The sequence below is a fragment of the Chelonus insularis genome, unplaced genomic scaffold, assembly GCF_013357705.1.
Source record: "Chelonus insularis isolate UGA/USDA-ARS -01 unplaced genomic scaffold, ASM1335770v1 contig_270_pilon, whole genome shotgun sequence".
In the NCBI taxonomy this organism is placed as follows: domain Eukaryota; kingdom Metazoa; phylum Arthropoda; class Insecta; order Hymenoptera; family Braconidae; genus Chelonus; species Chelonus insularis.
The window spans coordinates 61,738-80,127 of NW_023276458.1; the positions used below are offsets into that span (position 1 = coordinate 61,738).

General features: G+C 28.6%; 1 protein-coding gene across 2 annotated transcripts; it reads right to left on the reverse strand.

Annotated features, from left to right (window-relative positions):
* Positions 1-1,331: 1,331 nt before the first annotated feature.
* On the reverse strand, positions 1,332-15,906 carry CRMP (Collapsin Response Mediator Protein). 2 transcript variants are annotated; one of them, XM_035080319.1, is made up of 10 exons: positions 15,613-15,906; positions 9,892-9,986; positions 9,208-9,520; positions 7,404-7,583; positions 7,150-7,263; positions 5,086-5,318; positions 3,914-4,250; positions 3,626-3,781; positions 3,035-3,311; positions 1,332-2,735 (listed from the first exon to the last, which is right to left on the reverse strand). In XM_035080319.1, exons 1-10 carry the CDS (start codon positions 15,649-15,651, stop codon positions 2,656-2,658), a joined length of 1,824 nt encoding a protein of 607 aa, XP_034936210.1. In that variant the 5' UTR covers positions 15,652-15,906; the 3' UTR covers positions 1,332-2,655. The 2 variants fall into 2 exon arrangements, with proteins under 2 accessions (XP_034936210.1, XP_034936208.1); XM_035080317.1 differs by lacking the exon at positions 5,086-5,318 and adding an exon at positions 6,173-6,405.
* Between the last annotated feature and the right edge of the window lie 2,484 nt (positions 15,907-18,390).

Genomic DNA, 18,390 nt, shown 5'->3' on the forward strand with positions numbered 1-18,390 from the left:
TATCGTAAATCGTTGCTCGTTCAGTTATACCTGTTCAATTACTTTTCATGAATTTACGGAAAATCTCGAAACAAGACGAAAATGTCCGAAAATCTTGAGACAACCTCTTACTTCTTCATGTTATCCGGATACTAAAGTCAATTTTTCCGTGAAATTTCATCATAAATTTTATGGACCTCTATTATGTGGGCGATCCGAATTCAATAGTCCCTTTTAAAAATAGGTACCTTTTTCGAGAAAAGGTATGAGAGTACCTTTTCCATTGTAATAATAATTAGATATTGTATATTTGTATTGTTATCAATTGATTTTTGGATAATTGTTAATAATGATTTTCATGTCTTTTTACTGAAATAAAAAATGTAAATCAAGTATAATATGTATAGTGAATGTATACTTGTTTTAAATATTGATCAATCTATTTTGATACTTTCAGAAGATTTGAAGAATATAGAATAGTGTACTTTTGGCAAGAATGATCTCGAAATTTTGTACCAGATAATCACTAGAGCAACATGAAGCCTTATGAGGTATACAGTAAAAATTTTAAAAAGTATGTCACTCGATTTCATATCACAAGTAAAAAATTGAAAATTTCTCTTTTAAATTAATCATTTAAATGTTTTGAATAATTTATTAAGAAGTTGCAGCATCAAAAAATGCGGTAGAAAAATTTTCATTTCTAAAATATTTAGAATATTCAATATTATTACGAATAGATTATCAATCTACTGTTAATACTAGTAATAAGATTAGATGCCCTTGTTAATTAATTAATTTATCAGCTATTATTTATTTTATAATATTTTTGCTTTGTCTTGGCTTACATTGATGTGATATAATGCTTGGAGTAGATTACCCACAGTGACTGTCAATCAGATATTTAAATAAACATCGACTGACAGGGAATATATTTAATTAAGTAGATAAACACTGCACCCGGAATTTTATTTGTATATAAACTTTTTGAAAAATATATATTTTTTATTTCATTATAAACTTTGATTTATTTTTTTAATGGTTAATTCAGTAAAATTAATATTGAGTGTTTAATTCTTTTTTATTTGTATTCAATGAGAAAGATATGTTTACAAACATGCTAACGTAATTTTTTTTTATTTATTATTTAAAAAAATTTTTTTTGTGTCATGTTACTTTTACAGTATTATTATCAACAATATTTTTTTTAATCAATTTTTTTCTAAATTTATTAATGACCCTATTTCAAAGTGCAGTGAATTATCTAATTATTTTCTTATGCATTTATTTGAATAAGAAATAGCATTTTTTATTTTTGATTATTAAAGATCATTAAATGGAGGCTCCAGATATTGATTTTAAAATTTTCCATTTATTCATTGGTTAAACTCCAAACAATTATTTTCCGATATTATTTCTGTATTTCAATTTATTCTAAATTGAAATACGTCTGATACTTTCTGATGACTTGTATTTTATTATCATGCTCACTTTATTATCGTGTGTATAGATAAAATACAAACAACAAAACAAGATACTAATTGAACTATTTTTTAATATAAATTTTTAACATGAAAAAAAAACAATATCGTCATAAGACATCTTTAAATGACAATTATTCAATAAATTGAATGTTAATAAACAATTATACAGTAATAGTCGTAATTCATTCTATAACATTACACTTTAATAAATATTATTTAAACCATAAATCGTCAAAAACTTTAATTTCTTTTGTTATTACACAATCCATTTGTATTAAATTTTTGTGCGTTAAAATTCATTGATATAGTTAACTTATTCTAAAAATCGTCAATCGTAACACACATTTTATACGAAACATTCAAACGAAATTTGTTTCATCATTTATATCAATGTTTCATAATGAAATGAAAACGAAACACAGTTATTTTTATAACAATACTTTAACTGATCAAGTGCTTAAAATTATTGATTTGTAAGCTAACATTAAATAATACCCATAAACTTCTTTTTATTATTATCTAATATTGTATTATATTTTAGAGCAGTCTGAATATCATATTGTATACTTTATATTTTATTAGCCTCTTGTGAATGTATATAATAATTTTCTTAATCAGAATCATTTCCATTCTTCATACTTCACATAATATATAAACATTAACTATTGTTATAAATAAATTAAACTAACACCTAATGAATTTTAATATTACTTGTTGATGAATATTAATGAGTAATGGATATTACGAGCAATTACGCAGAAATGTTTAGTATGTGTCTGAATGTTGAATTGATTCATTTATTAATATATATGTATATAAATGAAAAAGCAGTTTATAAGCATAATAGATATATTTCAATAAATAATGATTCATAATTGTCTATTGATTCTTGCGATTTTCCGACGGTGATACAGACCTTGATGAGTTTATTACATTATTTATTAGTAGATAGTTAAATATGTATTAATAATATTTGGTGAGTAGCGAAAATGAAAGCGAAATAATTTCCCCAGGATTTGGGATGATTATAAAGAGATGAAAATGAATGAGAAGGATATCATTTGTGTAAATGAGGAGCGTGATAGGATCATTCTTTTATTTATAAATATTTTTGTTTTCATTAAACTTTGTTTAGATTTCTTTATTGGATAAATACCCGCGCAAAAGCAAGCCTTTTAGCTGAATTTAAAAATTACCAAAATCCTCCAGCACTGCGACCACCTGGTGGATTATTCACACGAATACAAGCACGTCGAGCTTCATCAATATCCTCTGTAAAAAAATTTTTTAATATTACAATTTAAACAATAATGAAAGATGAAAAAGAAAAAATATTGTATTGGTTAGCTAAAAAAATTAAACAAAAAATATTCATATCAGAATAATTACACTTGAAAAAAATTCAAATGCTGAGAAACATCCAAAACAATCACTGAAAATAAAAAAAAACAACAATACAAAATACACAGCAGAAGAAATACTATTTAGAGACAATAAAATAAGACAAAAAGTAATGGGTGTCGAAAAGATGGTAATTAGGGGTGCAAAAGATATCCAAGATCAAAGTTTACCGCTGATAGAAAATGTTGAATCTTGAAGATTCCTTTGTCCTTCTAAACGTGGTCCCTTAGCTGAAGGAGTAACAACAGCAGAATCAGGCAATGTTGGCGTGCAATCAATTTCTTGAATTTTAAGTCTACGAATAGCTTCATGAGTTCCATTAGTTTGATTAGACTGTGCTCTAGCAGCTGCAGCAGCTCTAGCGGCTTCTCTTGCTTTAGCTAATGCTGCATCCTCTTCAGCAAATCTTTTAGCTTCAGCAGCCGTTCTCGCAACTCCTCTGGGCATCTAAATGAATTCATCCGTAACATTTTTAAATATATATATATATATATATATATATAGATTGAAATGGTCATCACAGATATTTATCAAATTATTTATTTTATCATTTGTAAGTTACATTTTTATAAAACTTAATTTATGGAAGTTGATTAAGGATTATTTCTAATCAAAAAATTTTAACCACTTGTTTCATATTATTCACAGTTGGTAGTAAATATCAAGTATAAAAAATATAAAAACATTCTATAGATTAATTATATTTCATATGAAAAATATTTCAAAGTAAAATATTCAAAAAAAAATTAATTTTTGTTCACCTTTTCTCTGTCTTCAATCATTTCATAAACATAGGGTGGACGCAGAGCTGTTTCAATGAATTTCCCATAACCGTGAACGGCCTTCAACTCACAATTGTCTACGCAAACGCGTCCGTTAACGATTACATACTCGGGAACTCCATTAATTTCCATCCCCTACAATAGAATGGAAAAAAATACGTTTCTTTAAGCTTTCCTATAAATAACTCACGATTAAAATTAATAAATAGTAATGTGGCTTGATAGTAAGACAGATAGATGAATGAATAAATAAATAAAGAATAGTACCTCAAAAATATTAAAGTCAACAGCTTGAACATGAGTCTCGGCAGAAATAATTCTTTTTCTGCTTGGATCCCAAACTACTATGTCTGCGTCAGATCCAACAGCAATAACTCCTTTCCTTGGATACAAGTTAAATATTTTAGCAGCATTAGTGCTGGTAACAGCCACAAATCGCATTGGATCCATAATTCCAGCATGAACTCCTTTCTCCCAGACAACAGACATCCTGTCTTCGACTCCATTAACACCATTTGGAATCTTAGAGAAGTCATCTTTACCGAGAGCCTTTTGGTCGGCATTGAAAGTGCAGTTGTCACTACCAGTACATTGTAGTCCATCCCTGTTTTATTTGACATTATTATTTTCACGAAATATTATTAGATGGTAAATCATTTGATTACCAATCAATCACAATAAGTAAATTATTTGTTATATAATATCTCCATAATCTTATTTTATTGCTACTTATAGGTATGAATTAATGATGTAATAATAATAATATATATGTTATTGTAGCATTGACTTTATAATTTATTCAGTTTCCCTTAACAACAAGTTGGTTGATCAATAGTGATAATCAACTTTTTTGTATTTTTAATCAGTAGAGATTTGTATAAATTATGAATTTATAACTTATTGCGCATTTTATAAACTCTGTTCTATCACTTATCATTCACTTCCCGTCCAATTATGCTAGAAATTATTCTCAATTCCTTTCAACCAGTCTTTCAGACAACTTATCTACTATGACAACATTATATTGCAAATTGTAATACTATCTCAATTCTCTTATTCACCTTTCGAGTCGCAATTATTTTAGTCTATAAATTATACGATGTGTTTTTTTCAGCTTTCCAGTGAAATTTTCAATTTCAAAACTTTCTTTATTCCTTAATAAGCCGATTCGAGAGTCCAATAAATTTATACTTATATTGCAATCTCGTTTCTAGTTATACTATTTACTATTTAAATAAAAATGTCTTATTTTCTCTCTATATTGTTCACTTTTTTATTAATATTCTCCTCCTTCTACTTTTTTCATCATTACTTCTTTTTACTACATTATTTTCCTGTTTACGCAGCATTATTTTTTTATTGATATTAGGTCAATTTATTTTTCTTTCTACAGTTATTCGTATACAAATAGAGATATTTTTATTTTTTTGATTACTTACTCAGCTAACTTTTCTATCAAGTAAGCAGGCGTAGTAGGATCTGGTCGAAGAGGAGGACAAGTAACAAAACGACGGCCTTTGTCAATGTCTTTTCCAAATTGTTCACTACCATCAATGCCTACACTCGCAGCAGTTGGTTCACCAAATACAATACCACCTTCACAACGTTTTGCGGATATCACGTCGGCCGCAGATTTACTCATCACCGCTGACACGTACAACGGACAGTTTACCTACATACGTCATTCAATAAAATCAACTCCGATATTTTTATTCCATCAATTTATACTTTTACATCTTTTTCTTCAACATAACGACTAGTTTAACTGTCCTAGCACAGTTGATACATACTTTCAATTGCTCGTGCATCATTACAATGAGATGAATATTTTACAACATGGGATACAAGTAACTATGTTCAACAAGACAAACAGCATAAATATAAAATATAATTGAGATGCTTCAGTGGCAAAAATAAATTAAATTATAAATTAAAAATAAAGGAAAACTGATAAATAATAAAGTCATGCTTTCAAATTCTACTTCTATAAAAAGTGCAATTCATCTAATTGTTTTGAATATAATAAATGATATGAACACTTCGAAACTCCTTCAATAATTTTTTCACTTATTCTACGTGTGAAAATCAGTGTTGACCAAATGACAATACTCTGATGGCAATAAAACGAATACAATAATGTGTTGAGCTAGATTGGAGCATAAGTAAGAAGTAATTGTCCCTAATGTGATAAAAAAAAATAAATAAGAATGATGTTTGAAATGGATGATTAAAATCAAGTAAGGTAATGACATGAGAGAGAAATTTTTTGAAATTCATGTCCTGAGCCGTGTCTATGACAAGAAATGACCATCAGGTTTGATTGCTCTGATCTATATAAAAACTGGTCGGTCTCTTTTACTTTTTCATACTTCAGAACGTGGAAGATTCTCTGTTTAACATCATTCCATGCCTTTTCGGTTTCTTATCGACATATTTTACAATTAATTATTAAATCTAACTTCTGAATGAAAACTCTATATCATTTATTGATTAAGAATAATTTTTTCGAAAAAAACTTAAACTCACGTGCTCAGCTTAATCATAAGATCTTGCGGAGTATTTTCATCTGGTCTAAGAGGAGGACTAAGAATATGTCCTGCAGCATGTCTCCAGCAGCTGTGCCGATAGTTAGTGCCATCGGTGCCAAGAGCAGCAGCTAAAGTCTCGCCCCAAACGCAAACCCCTCGTTTCCGGGCAGATTCAATAACTTCCGCCGCACTACGACTCATCACATGCACAACATACAGTGGACAGCCAACCTAAGTGCCATATAATACGTATTTCTATTCATGCAACATTGCAACATTAAAAGTACATTAATAAAACATTATCTAACACGTTCAGAATACTTGATACATATAGGTATAATAATTCATCATCGAGAATTATTTCAACGTTAAAAGTATCGACAATTTTTTATCAACTGTTTATTAATTTTTCTAACTCACAAATTTTACTAATTTTAGCTATCAAGTATTGTTAGTGAAATTGAGAAGTTGAATTACATTATCTCATGTCCAACAATATTTTTTTAGGGTCTATCAATTTTTGCATGACTCAACCTAGAAACTACTAAACATGCACGGTTCATAATAGACATAAGCACTAGTAAATGAACAGCAGACTCCCCAAACAAGTCGCGACATCCGGTCGTAATTCTCAAACGTGCAACTGTCAGCACGTGTGCTTCTATTAGACAAAAAATAATTTTTTACAATGTGATACTATCAAGTGTTAGCCGTATTGCAATAATTTATTCACCATCAAAGCCTCAATAGCACAAGCTGAACAAATATTTTCATGCAAATTTATTGAAAATAATTCTTCTAAACAAAATGAGAAAATAAAAATATTTTAACGTTGAAAAATTCTAAAATGATTACATAAATATAAATACTTAAAATAAAACTCATAATATTACTCAATTATTCAAAAAAAAACGTATGTCTTTGGCAACAATAATAACTTCAACTGTAAACAACTTGTTTAGATGTAATAATTACCTGATTGGCTATTACACAAGCTCTATTTGTAGCCTCGGCTTCAACTTCTTCCGGGCGTGACATTTCATGTCCCTCAGGACCTGTTACTCCAGCTTGAAGTAATCTCTTCGTGTTCTATAAATTTGATTGCAAAACTTTAATGAATTTCGAAGGAAAAAAAAACGAGTTTCCTAAAGAAACTTATATTTAAAAAATATTCTTATAATTTATTCTACTGTAATTGATTTCATATTATTGAAGATTATTTTAGTTACCGCTGCAATAATGTCGCCATTTTCAGCATGTATCATAGCAACAGCTCCTAGCTCTTTGCAAAATGTGAATACTTCAATTAATTCTGGATCACGTAGCATGAAAAGATCTTTGTATGCCATAAACATCTTGAAGCTATTAACTCCATGGTCTTGGGCAAGTATCATCATTTCTTCTTTCACCTATAAAATTTATTTATCGATTAATATCTTATCATTAGTTTTCCTTTTCTTGATATCATTTAAAGTATTTTTTGCAACCAATCAAATCAAGACTAATCTTCAGATGTTGGAATCATTGGAATTCTCTACAAGCAGTTAATGTTTCATTTCATTAATCTAGGTCGAAGGTTTCCTAAACATAGAGCAAGTGCACGCAATTCTGTTATCTCTTTAAATAATCGATCTTTTAAAAGAACTAATTCATAATAACTATTCAAATTAGTTCAAACTTACAAAGTTTACACGTTTTTATTGCGCAAAGACGACTAATTAATAAACGAATTGAAAGTAATAATTAAATAAATCAACTAAGTAAATCATTTTCTAGAAAATTTTTCAAAAATTTCCCTTTTTTTTCTTGCCTTTTCTGTCTTCTTGTTAAACTCGTTACGCTACTCCTAAGTAAGCAAAAAAGAAGTAGGTTGATTGTTTATCACACGCTAAAGTTCACAGAAATATACATGGATAAACTTGTTAATGATTTCTTTTGATAAAAAAAAATAAAAAAAAAACAAATAGAAAGCAAAAGAAAATATTTCGATTTTCATTCTATAATAATTTTGATTACAAAATTACGTTGGATTAGTAGATAACATATATCTCACGGGTTATACACAGTTTATAACTCTAAGAATAATTATAATGATACTAATAACATGAAATTATTTGACAAACAATTGAAGAAATCTTTTATTTTCACTAGAGTTCATCGTTTTACTGACTTGATTTAGGCCACTGAATTTCGTATTTGATTCTTATTTACTCATAGCAATTGGATTCAAATCTAACTGGAAATGTAACAAGTTTATACATTCTTCTCACGTAATTACCCAGGCTTTTTCGAATTCTTTCCACCTGAATATCTTTTTTATGAATAAAAAAATATTACTATTATTATACTCCAATAATTGAATAAATTTTCAGACTTAGTTTAGTTGAATAATGACATGACATGACGTAGAAACGTTATGAAGACCAATAGCCAGGATTGAAAAATAATAAGCGTCTGAGTCACTGGAAAAAGGGTGGGAACTGCCATGAGAACTTGCAAGTGATAAGTTGATAATCCACTATTCTCTAGGTTCACATCATCATTATTCTTTTAAATCGCCTGCAGAGGTACCGATTTAATCTCTAAATTATTCTTCAAGTCTCTAACTCTCAACTGATTACACGAAACATCTTCTCAAAGTTTACTTCCATTATCCACCGTAAATACTCATACATACTTGTCATTATATGTAAGTAAATAAAATTGGTTGATAAGGCAACGGGATAGCAACTTAGTACAGAGAACTGCATTTGTAAAAGCGTGCGAAAGTCACAGTGCATGTGGCACAATGACCTGGTACTCATTTACACTCATTTGTCATTATACTTCATTATATTATTTTATACTGGAATCTCTAAATTTTCCCTCCTGTCATATTTCTATTTCTAACACACAAATTTATTCTCAATTTTATTATGCCATTTAAAATCTAAACAAGGAAATTTACTCTATCCTTTCATTTATTTACTATCATATACACATACAGCTTAACTATGTAATAGTAAACAAAAAATATATTGAGATAATGTTTACCTTTGGGCTCCAACTAGTGATAGCAACATGAAGTGCATAGTCGCAACAGACTTTCTCATCAGCAGTGGCACGATACCTCTCATAAGCTTCGAGAATGCTTTCTCCCTTGCGAGGAATAACAAAATCCATAATCATTGTTGTACCACCAGCTACTGCAGCTTTAGTCCCTTGATAAAAGTCATCCACTGATGTGGCACCCATAAGCTCTAATTCGAAGTGAGTATGGGGATCAATACCTCCAGGCATCACATATTTTCCACGAGCATCTAACGTTCTAGTGCCCCCAGGAATTATTAAGTTACGCCCAAGCTGTCTGTTGAATTTAAAAAATGTTAAGACAACAATGCAATGATAAGTAATAGGTAATTGTTTTTATTTTTACCATTATAGCAAATAATTGACTGATGAAAAAGAAGTTTTCATAGAAAAATGACTAAATTGATAAAATGTATCATACTGAGCGACATGAGTGAGTGTAATTGTATTGTAAAAGGTGTTGATCAGTTAATAAATATTGTGAATCCAAACAAAGAATTCTTCAGAACTATATGGCTTCAGTCTTGATATTAAATTTATTGGTTTAATATACTCATGTAGACTTTTGACTATTATCAATTAATTTACTCATTTACTATAATTTAATTAATAATTATCAAAGAAAAAAGATATATATGATTTACTTACTTGATAATTCCATCTTCAACATAAATATCACTATCAATAATTCCATCTGCATTCACAACTTTTCCATTCTTTATCAGCAATCTGTTTGCTGCACTCTGAAATAGAAACAAAATATTAGTTATAAGGATATAGCGTTAATTAATCCGTAACGTTAAATCCTAAATATATATGATGTTATTTTAAATCATTATTGATGATCACAGTTGTTGTTTATTGTCAATTGTTATCGATTTTAAATTGCTCGTCATCATTTTATATTACCTTCTATCTTATATCTAAGTCAGAACATCATTACTCTCTTCGATATGCCTATCCAACCGTGTACTCATGATTGTATGTAATTTTCTATGATCGTGTTATATTATTACATAGCACGAGCCATCATCAACACAAGTCTACATATTAAATGATCCACTTTCAATTTCTATCAAGTATTGCTGTCTTAGCAGTATGAATAGATTTTGTTAGAATCAATCTCAGTACTGTTAAATGTAACATGAAAACGAGTTTGGCAAATTTCCATATTTTTTTTCTTGTTGAAATATCTGAGTTTGCATTATTTCCCGGTCATCGTACTCATCATTTTTTCTTAAAATAATTCATTTAAAAATTTCTATTTTAATCTCGCATAAAAACAACTTTTCACTATTTGGAAAAAAGAATCTCTCAAATGATCAAATATATTTCTAAATAATTTATGAGACGTATTTACAATATATGTCGTTAAAGATGGAGAATTTAATCGATATAATTACTCTTTCATGTGAAAGAAGAATACTCGTCCTGTGGATTGCATAAAACTTGTAGACTTAGATTTCCGACAGCAGCCACTCGAAAAAGGGGATAAAAATATAAATAAAAGGCTGAAGGAAGTCTAAGGCTTTTATCTCAAAATGGTATTTAAAATATCTACACTCACAGAGGTATCATAGCACGACAGTAACTATTACCATATATGTGAACCCCTTGTATTGTACGTGAACTCGATTAGGGCTGTCACCCTTGTTATTTACTGCTTATGACCGCTGATATAGATTTTCTCTGGTTAAGACTGATTACTGAAGGGTTTGATAGCACCCTTAAAACCCCTGGAGGTATATGTGCTCACTCGCGCAACGGATTTTAATCTCCCTACTGGTTCCAGTGCGTAAACACCAACTGGGGCCCATGCATTTGCAAACTGCTTGACCTCTTAAACCATTACGAATCATTTGTCGTTTAGGGCACTTGGTAAACCTTATCAATTTTCTCATAATGTCTTTTTGAATTTTAAATGAAACAGAAAATACAATTATTTTTTTTTTTTTAAATAAAAATTATGAAAAAAAATGTCTATAGACATTTAATTATAATTAAATTGAAGTATAGTTTTCCATGTTTTAAATTTAATTAGTGGTTTTGATAAAAAAAAATCAGAGTGGAAGTAATTAAGCAATTAACTTTTACTTAAAAGAATTAAAAAATTTTTTCTGATGGAAAATTAGACCTTAATTATTACTTGAGTGAAAAACACGAAATTTTTCTATTCTATTAAGTGTAATCCAAGTAAGTAAATAAGGAATCATGTATGAAGACATCGTAATTCCAAACACTTCCCAAAGTAATTTAGATTATATCATTGACCGAACTTTCACTGTCTCGTCCACTAACATGATCAAATATTCATGTCAGGGTCGTCGGACACTCACTAAAGGTCAACATGTTAAAAACAAAAAACCACATTACTGATAAAATATTAATTATTTTTTGAATAGAATAAGAAAGATTCTAGTTATGAAATACTGATAATTAAATCGATAAAAAATGAATAAACATGTAAAGAGGTCATAAGATTGTAGTGCATGGTCTAGTTGATTTGCAAAAGCGCGTGCTGTCCGGAAATAGTAGATGTACAAAGTCACACCTGGCCAACCAGTTCCTCCCTATAGTTATTTATAAACACAATCAACAACCTGCAATGTTTCACAAAGACTGGAGAATCAACCCTAACATTTTAATTTCAATAATAAAGATAAAAATCATTCATCATAGTTATTATTTTACTACATATCTACTCACTGTCAATTATTTTTTGTTAAAATGATTTAATTACAAACCACTACAAAGAGCTTAGTAATTTCAACTCATTTAAAAATAATCGTCTTCAAAGATAATATTTTTTTACTCTGGTAAGTTTTGAGATTTATTTTCTCGTTTTCACAGTCTTAGAATATTCTTCTCGACCTATTTGCTTCTGGCTCAAGTTCAATATTCCTAGAAGTCTGTAAAGAAATTTGCAAAGTAGTCAGAACACATGTATGTATCACTGTAATAAATTGTCAGACTAAAGATAGACATCTTCTATTTGATATTTGGTGACATGATTTTCCCATTAAAGTTATTTGGTACACTTGGATATTATTTTGATTGTGAGAATAATAGTGATTGTTTAAAGAAAGTCATACTGATGAATGAGGTAGACTGTGTAAAAGTTGCAATCGATAATCAATAAAAGTTCATTCAGAGTTTAATTATAGCACTTTTACTTTTGTGTATTACGCTTAGATATGGATCTTGCGACGATATAGGTACTTCTGTAATGTTCCTCGAGCGACACAGTGTCGACGAACTATCGATTTCTGTCTGCCACAAGCTACAACACTAGTTTATTCCAAGCACTGAAGGATAGAAACGTACAATACTTGAACAAATATATTGTATAAAACATCAGTGAAATAGTAAAGTTCATGTAACTGATAATAGACTCACAGAAAATAGATACTCCACCCATCTGCTGTATATTTGCAAAATTCAACAACAACAAAGACTCATCTATAAATAGAATTGTGTTGAATCAACATTGAGATAGTATTCAAAACAGAAAAATTATTTTCTCCATCAAAATGAAACGAATTCGCCGTTTAGTTCGGCCACTCTACAACCGTAAACTCTAACGGGACAACCGATTGTTCCGGTTGTCAGTTAAGTCACAAGTCTTGTTTCTAGTTATACTCCTGAACGCGTATTTTTGAAGATAATGCAGTAAACAAAAACCTAAAAGTAGCCAAGTTTGACCAACAAAGATAAAAAACATGAGATGATAAAATGGTACTTGAAAAGAACAACTATCTCAAAATATATAATCAGTTGATTAGGTTTCTAATTAAATATTTTCAAAATCATCTTGATAACTTAATATTACTGATACTTTTAATATTAATATTACAATCGTATATTGATAAGATAGTATATATTATTCTAATCCAATCGAAATCAATCAAATAAAATAAATAATTTCTTAGAAAAAAGAATTAAAATTTTTTAATCAATTTTGACTGTTTCTTAAAATAGATAATTATTTCTTAGCGATAATAGTATGTATGTTAAATATGCTCTACCTCATGTGTGATGGATAAAAAGATCAATAAGTCACCAGATTGCTTATTATTTCAATAAGTTGGATAAAAGTAATCTAATGTTCCATTTTCTGCTATTTTTAAAATGCCCACTTTTATGAGAGCTTTAATTTATTTCAAGATGTAACAATTCCCTTCCTACAATCATTCTACCCACATCCCCTATCAGATTATTCCCCTTCAGTATGTGGATTATTTATGTCGAAAATTCCAATTAGTTAATGAAAAAGAAGCAGTAACATATTGGATTGTTTAAATAAAATAGTTTGAAAAAATGGAGGTATTGGTGGTGACAAGAAGGTGATAGTTGAAAATAATTTACACCACGTGCTAACTGAGCTCAACAGCCGGAACAGTCGAAGAAATTTTTCACAAAAGTATTGCCATTAACAATTTATCGCCTGATGTTTTTAATGTTACTTGAGCGTAAAGAAGCCGCCTGGTAATAAAATAAAAGTCGATGAGACTTGAAGCATGTTACTATTGTTGAATGATCAGTGCTTACAGTATACATTTTCAAGTATTTTGATCTTTAATGACAAGCCACTTGGACGTTTCAAAGTCTATCAGAAGTTCTAATAAACAGCTGAAGATATAATAAATTTAAAGAACTTGAGTATAATATTCTTTATCAATTAATCGCCTAAGTTCAAGAAGTTTCATTGGATTATATACAACATTTTATACTCTTTGGAGTAGTGTAGGTTGAAGGTCTGAACAGGTGTTTTTGTTTGTGTAGCGACACTGTCCCTTGGTACGTGTTGAGTTCATTTACCTTTTTTTCATCCTCCAATTCAAAACAATCTGTATTTTTCTTATGACTTTTACAATTTTGAATAAATAAATGTTTGATGTTTACCAAAGCGTACATCCGTAATAATATAAAAGGTACTGCAATAAAAAAATATTGTGTATAAACCCATGAAAATCTCATTTTCCTCATTTAAATTTCCATATCATGTATATTAATTTTTTTTCAAAACATACTTTACACTAATTCTTCTGTTTACATTTTATTATGCATTTATATTCATTAATATCACTTAGGATTGTGCTCTTTCAGTTATTTCCTAATTTCTTTTTTTTTTTTTTTGAATAACTTTTGCATGTTGAGGTAGTTCATTAAAAAAATAATTAACCAAATAATTTGAAATAAATAAATTAAGTGAATAAAGTAAAAAAATCATAAACAAATATGATAGTGTTTTAATCAACAAATTATCATAAATTAGAATTTTTATTTCTTAATATTCTTTCTACTTTAATTATACGATAAAAATGTAATTACCAACAGCTGGAGAATTAATTAAACTTTCGATTGTAATTAATGAATAAACAGTAAATAATATATTGTACATTGCTTTCGTGTTTTTTTTTTTTTTAATCAAAATAACAATTTTATCACATTATTTTCCCATATAATGTTGAATGAATTAATTATTTCATAAAACTACTATGTACATACACATTTGAATGATATTTTATAAACCATCCACAATGTACATATAATAATAATTTATGATTCCCAGTTATAGATTCCTGTCAATGTTCTACAACGCCTATTTCTGGATATTCACGAGTAAATTACGTAATAATCATAGCTGGTGTATGTGTAAATGTTCAATTACACGTCATTAGAAAAATAGTAGTTGTTCATTTTGTACATAAGTTGCTATTATATCAAGTATTAAGGCTGTTTTATCAATATATTTACTATTGATTCAATTATTTCACTTTTTTAAACAGGACTCTCGATGATAATATTTATTATATATCATCTTCTCAAAGGATTCTTTGATCATGATAATTAATTTACGATCATAATTACGACTCACTACAGTTCTACTTCCAATCAAGTAATTTCATTTTGATATCATTGCTCTTCAATTGTCACTCAAGATTTATTGATCTATTGTGAATCAAAATGTATGGCTAGCTATGATGCTGATGTCAATTTTATTTCAAATGTAACAAAGAAGAACCAAAGTCTATTTATTTTTTACAATAAAATCTAATTTTTATTTTATAATTGGAATTTTCTTCTGTAATCGATAAAAAACAGATACTTTGAAAGAGATAAAAGTCGAAAACATAATGCTATTACATGGCTACCGGCTTTGAGAGGAGGCAGGTAACAGAAATAAATCAACTGTATTTTCAGCAGGTGAAACGAGAGCTATACAATCAGCTCATTGTTTATCCTCATGTATTAAGCTAGTTATATTAATTAAATCATCTCATTCTATTCTTTAAAAAATAATAAGGGATTTTTAATTTGTTTTTTTTTACACACATATAATTAGAATCTATGCAAGATTAAACTCACCTGGAGATGAATTGGCACCTTCTTGACCGGAGTACTCATTTTAAATTCACTTTGGTTTTTTTTGGTTTAAATTAATTTTCTTTCCAATCACAGTTCACTTACACAATTCGGAAATATGTTATTTGCACTTTTATCGGGTTTTTGTCTTAAATGTTTGATTTCAGTACAACGTAAAGAATCAGAAATTAAAGATCTTTCACTAAATTTCCCACTAGACACTTATACTGTCTCAAAAGGACAACAGGGCGAGTGTTCGAAGGGGAAAAAGCTCGAGCTTGCGCTTCGCAACCAAAGCCAGCGATCGACTGATGTCATAAACGCTCTGCGCGATGCGTAGAAGGGGCGATTCGCGTCTTTATCCCCTCCTTACTACTATAGTCACGTCTAGGCATCCTCTTTTTCTCTTTCACTCTCGCCCTCAAGCCTAAAATCTTCAATCTCACGCTTATCTTCTTCTCTTTAACCTTTTTTTTCATGCAAATATAGCAAATGGAACAGAATAAAAATTTGTCAATTTTTGTCTTTAATACTATTTAAAATTTTAGAGTATACCAGTCTCAAATTAACTGATAAATAATAATTATAAAAATAATTTATAATAAATCGGAATCATTCTCGGTTCTATTCTCATCAATATTGGAAAAAAATTGGCTTGTTCAATGAATTTTATTGTAGTGAGAAAATAAAACTCAACACTGTGCTAGTAGTAACGCCAGACATGATGAATGAAGTTAACCGATTTAAATCACTGTCAGTAAGGGTGAAAATCTTTAGAGTGATCATACGAATGTTGTCGGCACTTCATTATCAATGCAAATTGTTCTGTCATTCTAGTCAATCAATCAGCTCAGAGATAGAATTACTTCGTAGGGTTCCACGATTGTATCTAATGTCTAAAAATAAACATACACATTTATATTTTTTATCAATTTATTGAAAACTCATTATGTATATTTACCAATCATTATATTCTTCTTTTATCTTAGGCATCGTAGAGTTCCTGTTTCAGCCTCAGATCATAAAATCCGAATCATACTGAATCCACTGTCATATTAGCTTCAAATGGCAAAATATAGATCAAGAAGCATACAAGTTAAAAATGCCAAAAGTCTAAAAGATCCTTTTTTAGTGTGCAAACTCAGCACTCAAACAGAATTTATAACGAGTGGTTGGCAAAGTATAGAAGAAATAAAAAAGGAATAGGCAATGGGTAGTGGACTGGAGAAGTCAACGATTGCAATCGTATCACGTAAATCGTCAACTTGTGTTATCCATAACGATGAACATCCTAAAATAGCATAGGAAGGTTCAACCATATACAGTTGAAGTAGTCAGAAATGATATGTGAACCTTTAATGGTTTCGTTAAGCCATTACATTTTTAAAATACCTAATAACATTGGAAATGATAAAGATAAAAAAAAACAATTTGAACGTAAAAATGGATTAAGGAATACTCGGTCGTTAAATGTACATAAAAAATTTGACATGTATTTTTTTATCTTTATTATATAATATATATATACTTAACACTGTACCATTGAAGAGAATTAATAGTTTGTTTGTGAATAGAGTGAAAAGTATAGTAATCACACTGTAACTTAAACGAGAGGAAACACTTTTATGTCAACACATTATTTTGTTATTAAATTTATACTTTATCATTGTTTCAATTCTCTTTTTTACCTTTTATATTCATCTTTTTCATTATTTATATTGCATCTCTTTCTATGCATTTAATGAATAGTTATTCTTTCAAACATCTTATGGTATCTGTCAACTTATAATTTATAAATTATTGTGGTTCATCTCTTAGAAACTAATAAAATAAGATGATGAATATTTTTCTATGTTATATTAGTTTTGTTGAACAATTGACAAGTTAGTAAATTGAATTAAATAATAAAAAAAATAAAATTCTCAACTATTTAGTTACATTGTAGAGGAAAAAATTATTCGACTTCTTGAAAAAAATTATTCTCTCATTTCGGTAGATTCTATTTAATATTATTATTAATAATATTACTAATAATAAACATGTGTGCTTATAAACAAAAATAAAATATATCATAAATTCAATATTCATCTAAAAAAATTACTATCATTTCTTTTTCATTCATTCTATTCATTCATTAACTAATTATTATTTATTTACTTGATTACTTTTCATCTTTTCAATTTTTTTCATATTACACCCATGCATTTTATCTTTTGTTATAAATCTTAATAATTAATATTTTTATCATCATTTTTATTAACCTTCAATCGATGGGTTAGTTGGTAATTATTTAAATACTTTTAGATATACAATCTGCATGTCTATCATTAGATTCTTATAAAGGATGAAGATATTCATCTATTTATACGTTTATTATCATTATTTTTCTTATATCTTTATTATGCTTTCACTCATAAGTCTACTGTTTATTGTATCATTATATTTCCGCCTACATTATCTTTTTTGGATTTTTTTTACAGAAAAATTTGATAGATTTTTAAAAAATAATCTATCTTATGATCATTTGAGTGTTTCATCATTCTTTCCATTTGTTTAAATTTTTTTTCTATGTACAGTACCCAGTACTTAGCAAGTCAGTCTGCCATTGTTACGCATGAAGAATCACTAAAAAACTTCGTTTTATACAATAAAAAGTGATTATTGAAGATCTAAGACTGTTTCTGTGTTTTTTTGTTTACCAAGAGCATCAAATTTTTCCTAGACTTACTGTTAATAAATTTCAAGTCTTCGACTCATTTTTTGATTAAAAATTTCCCAATA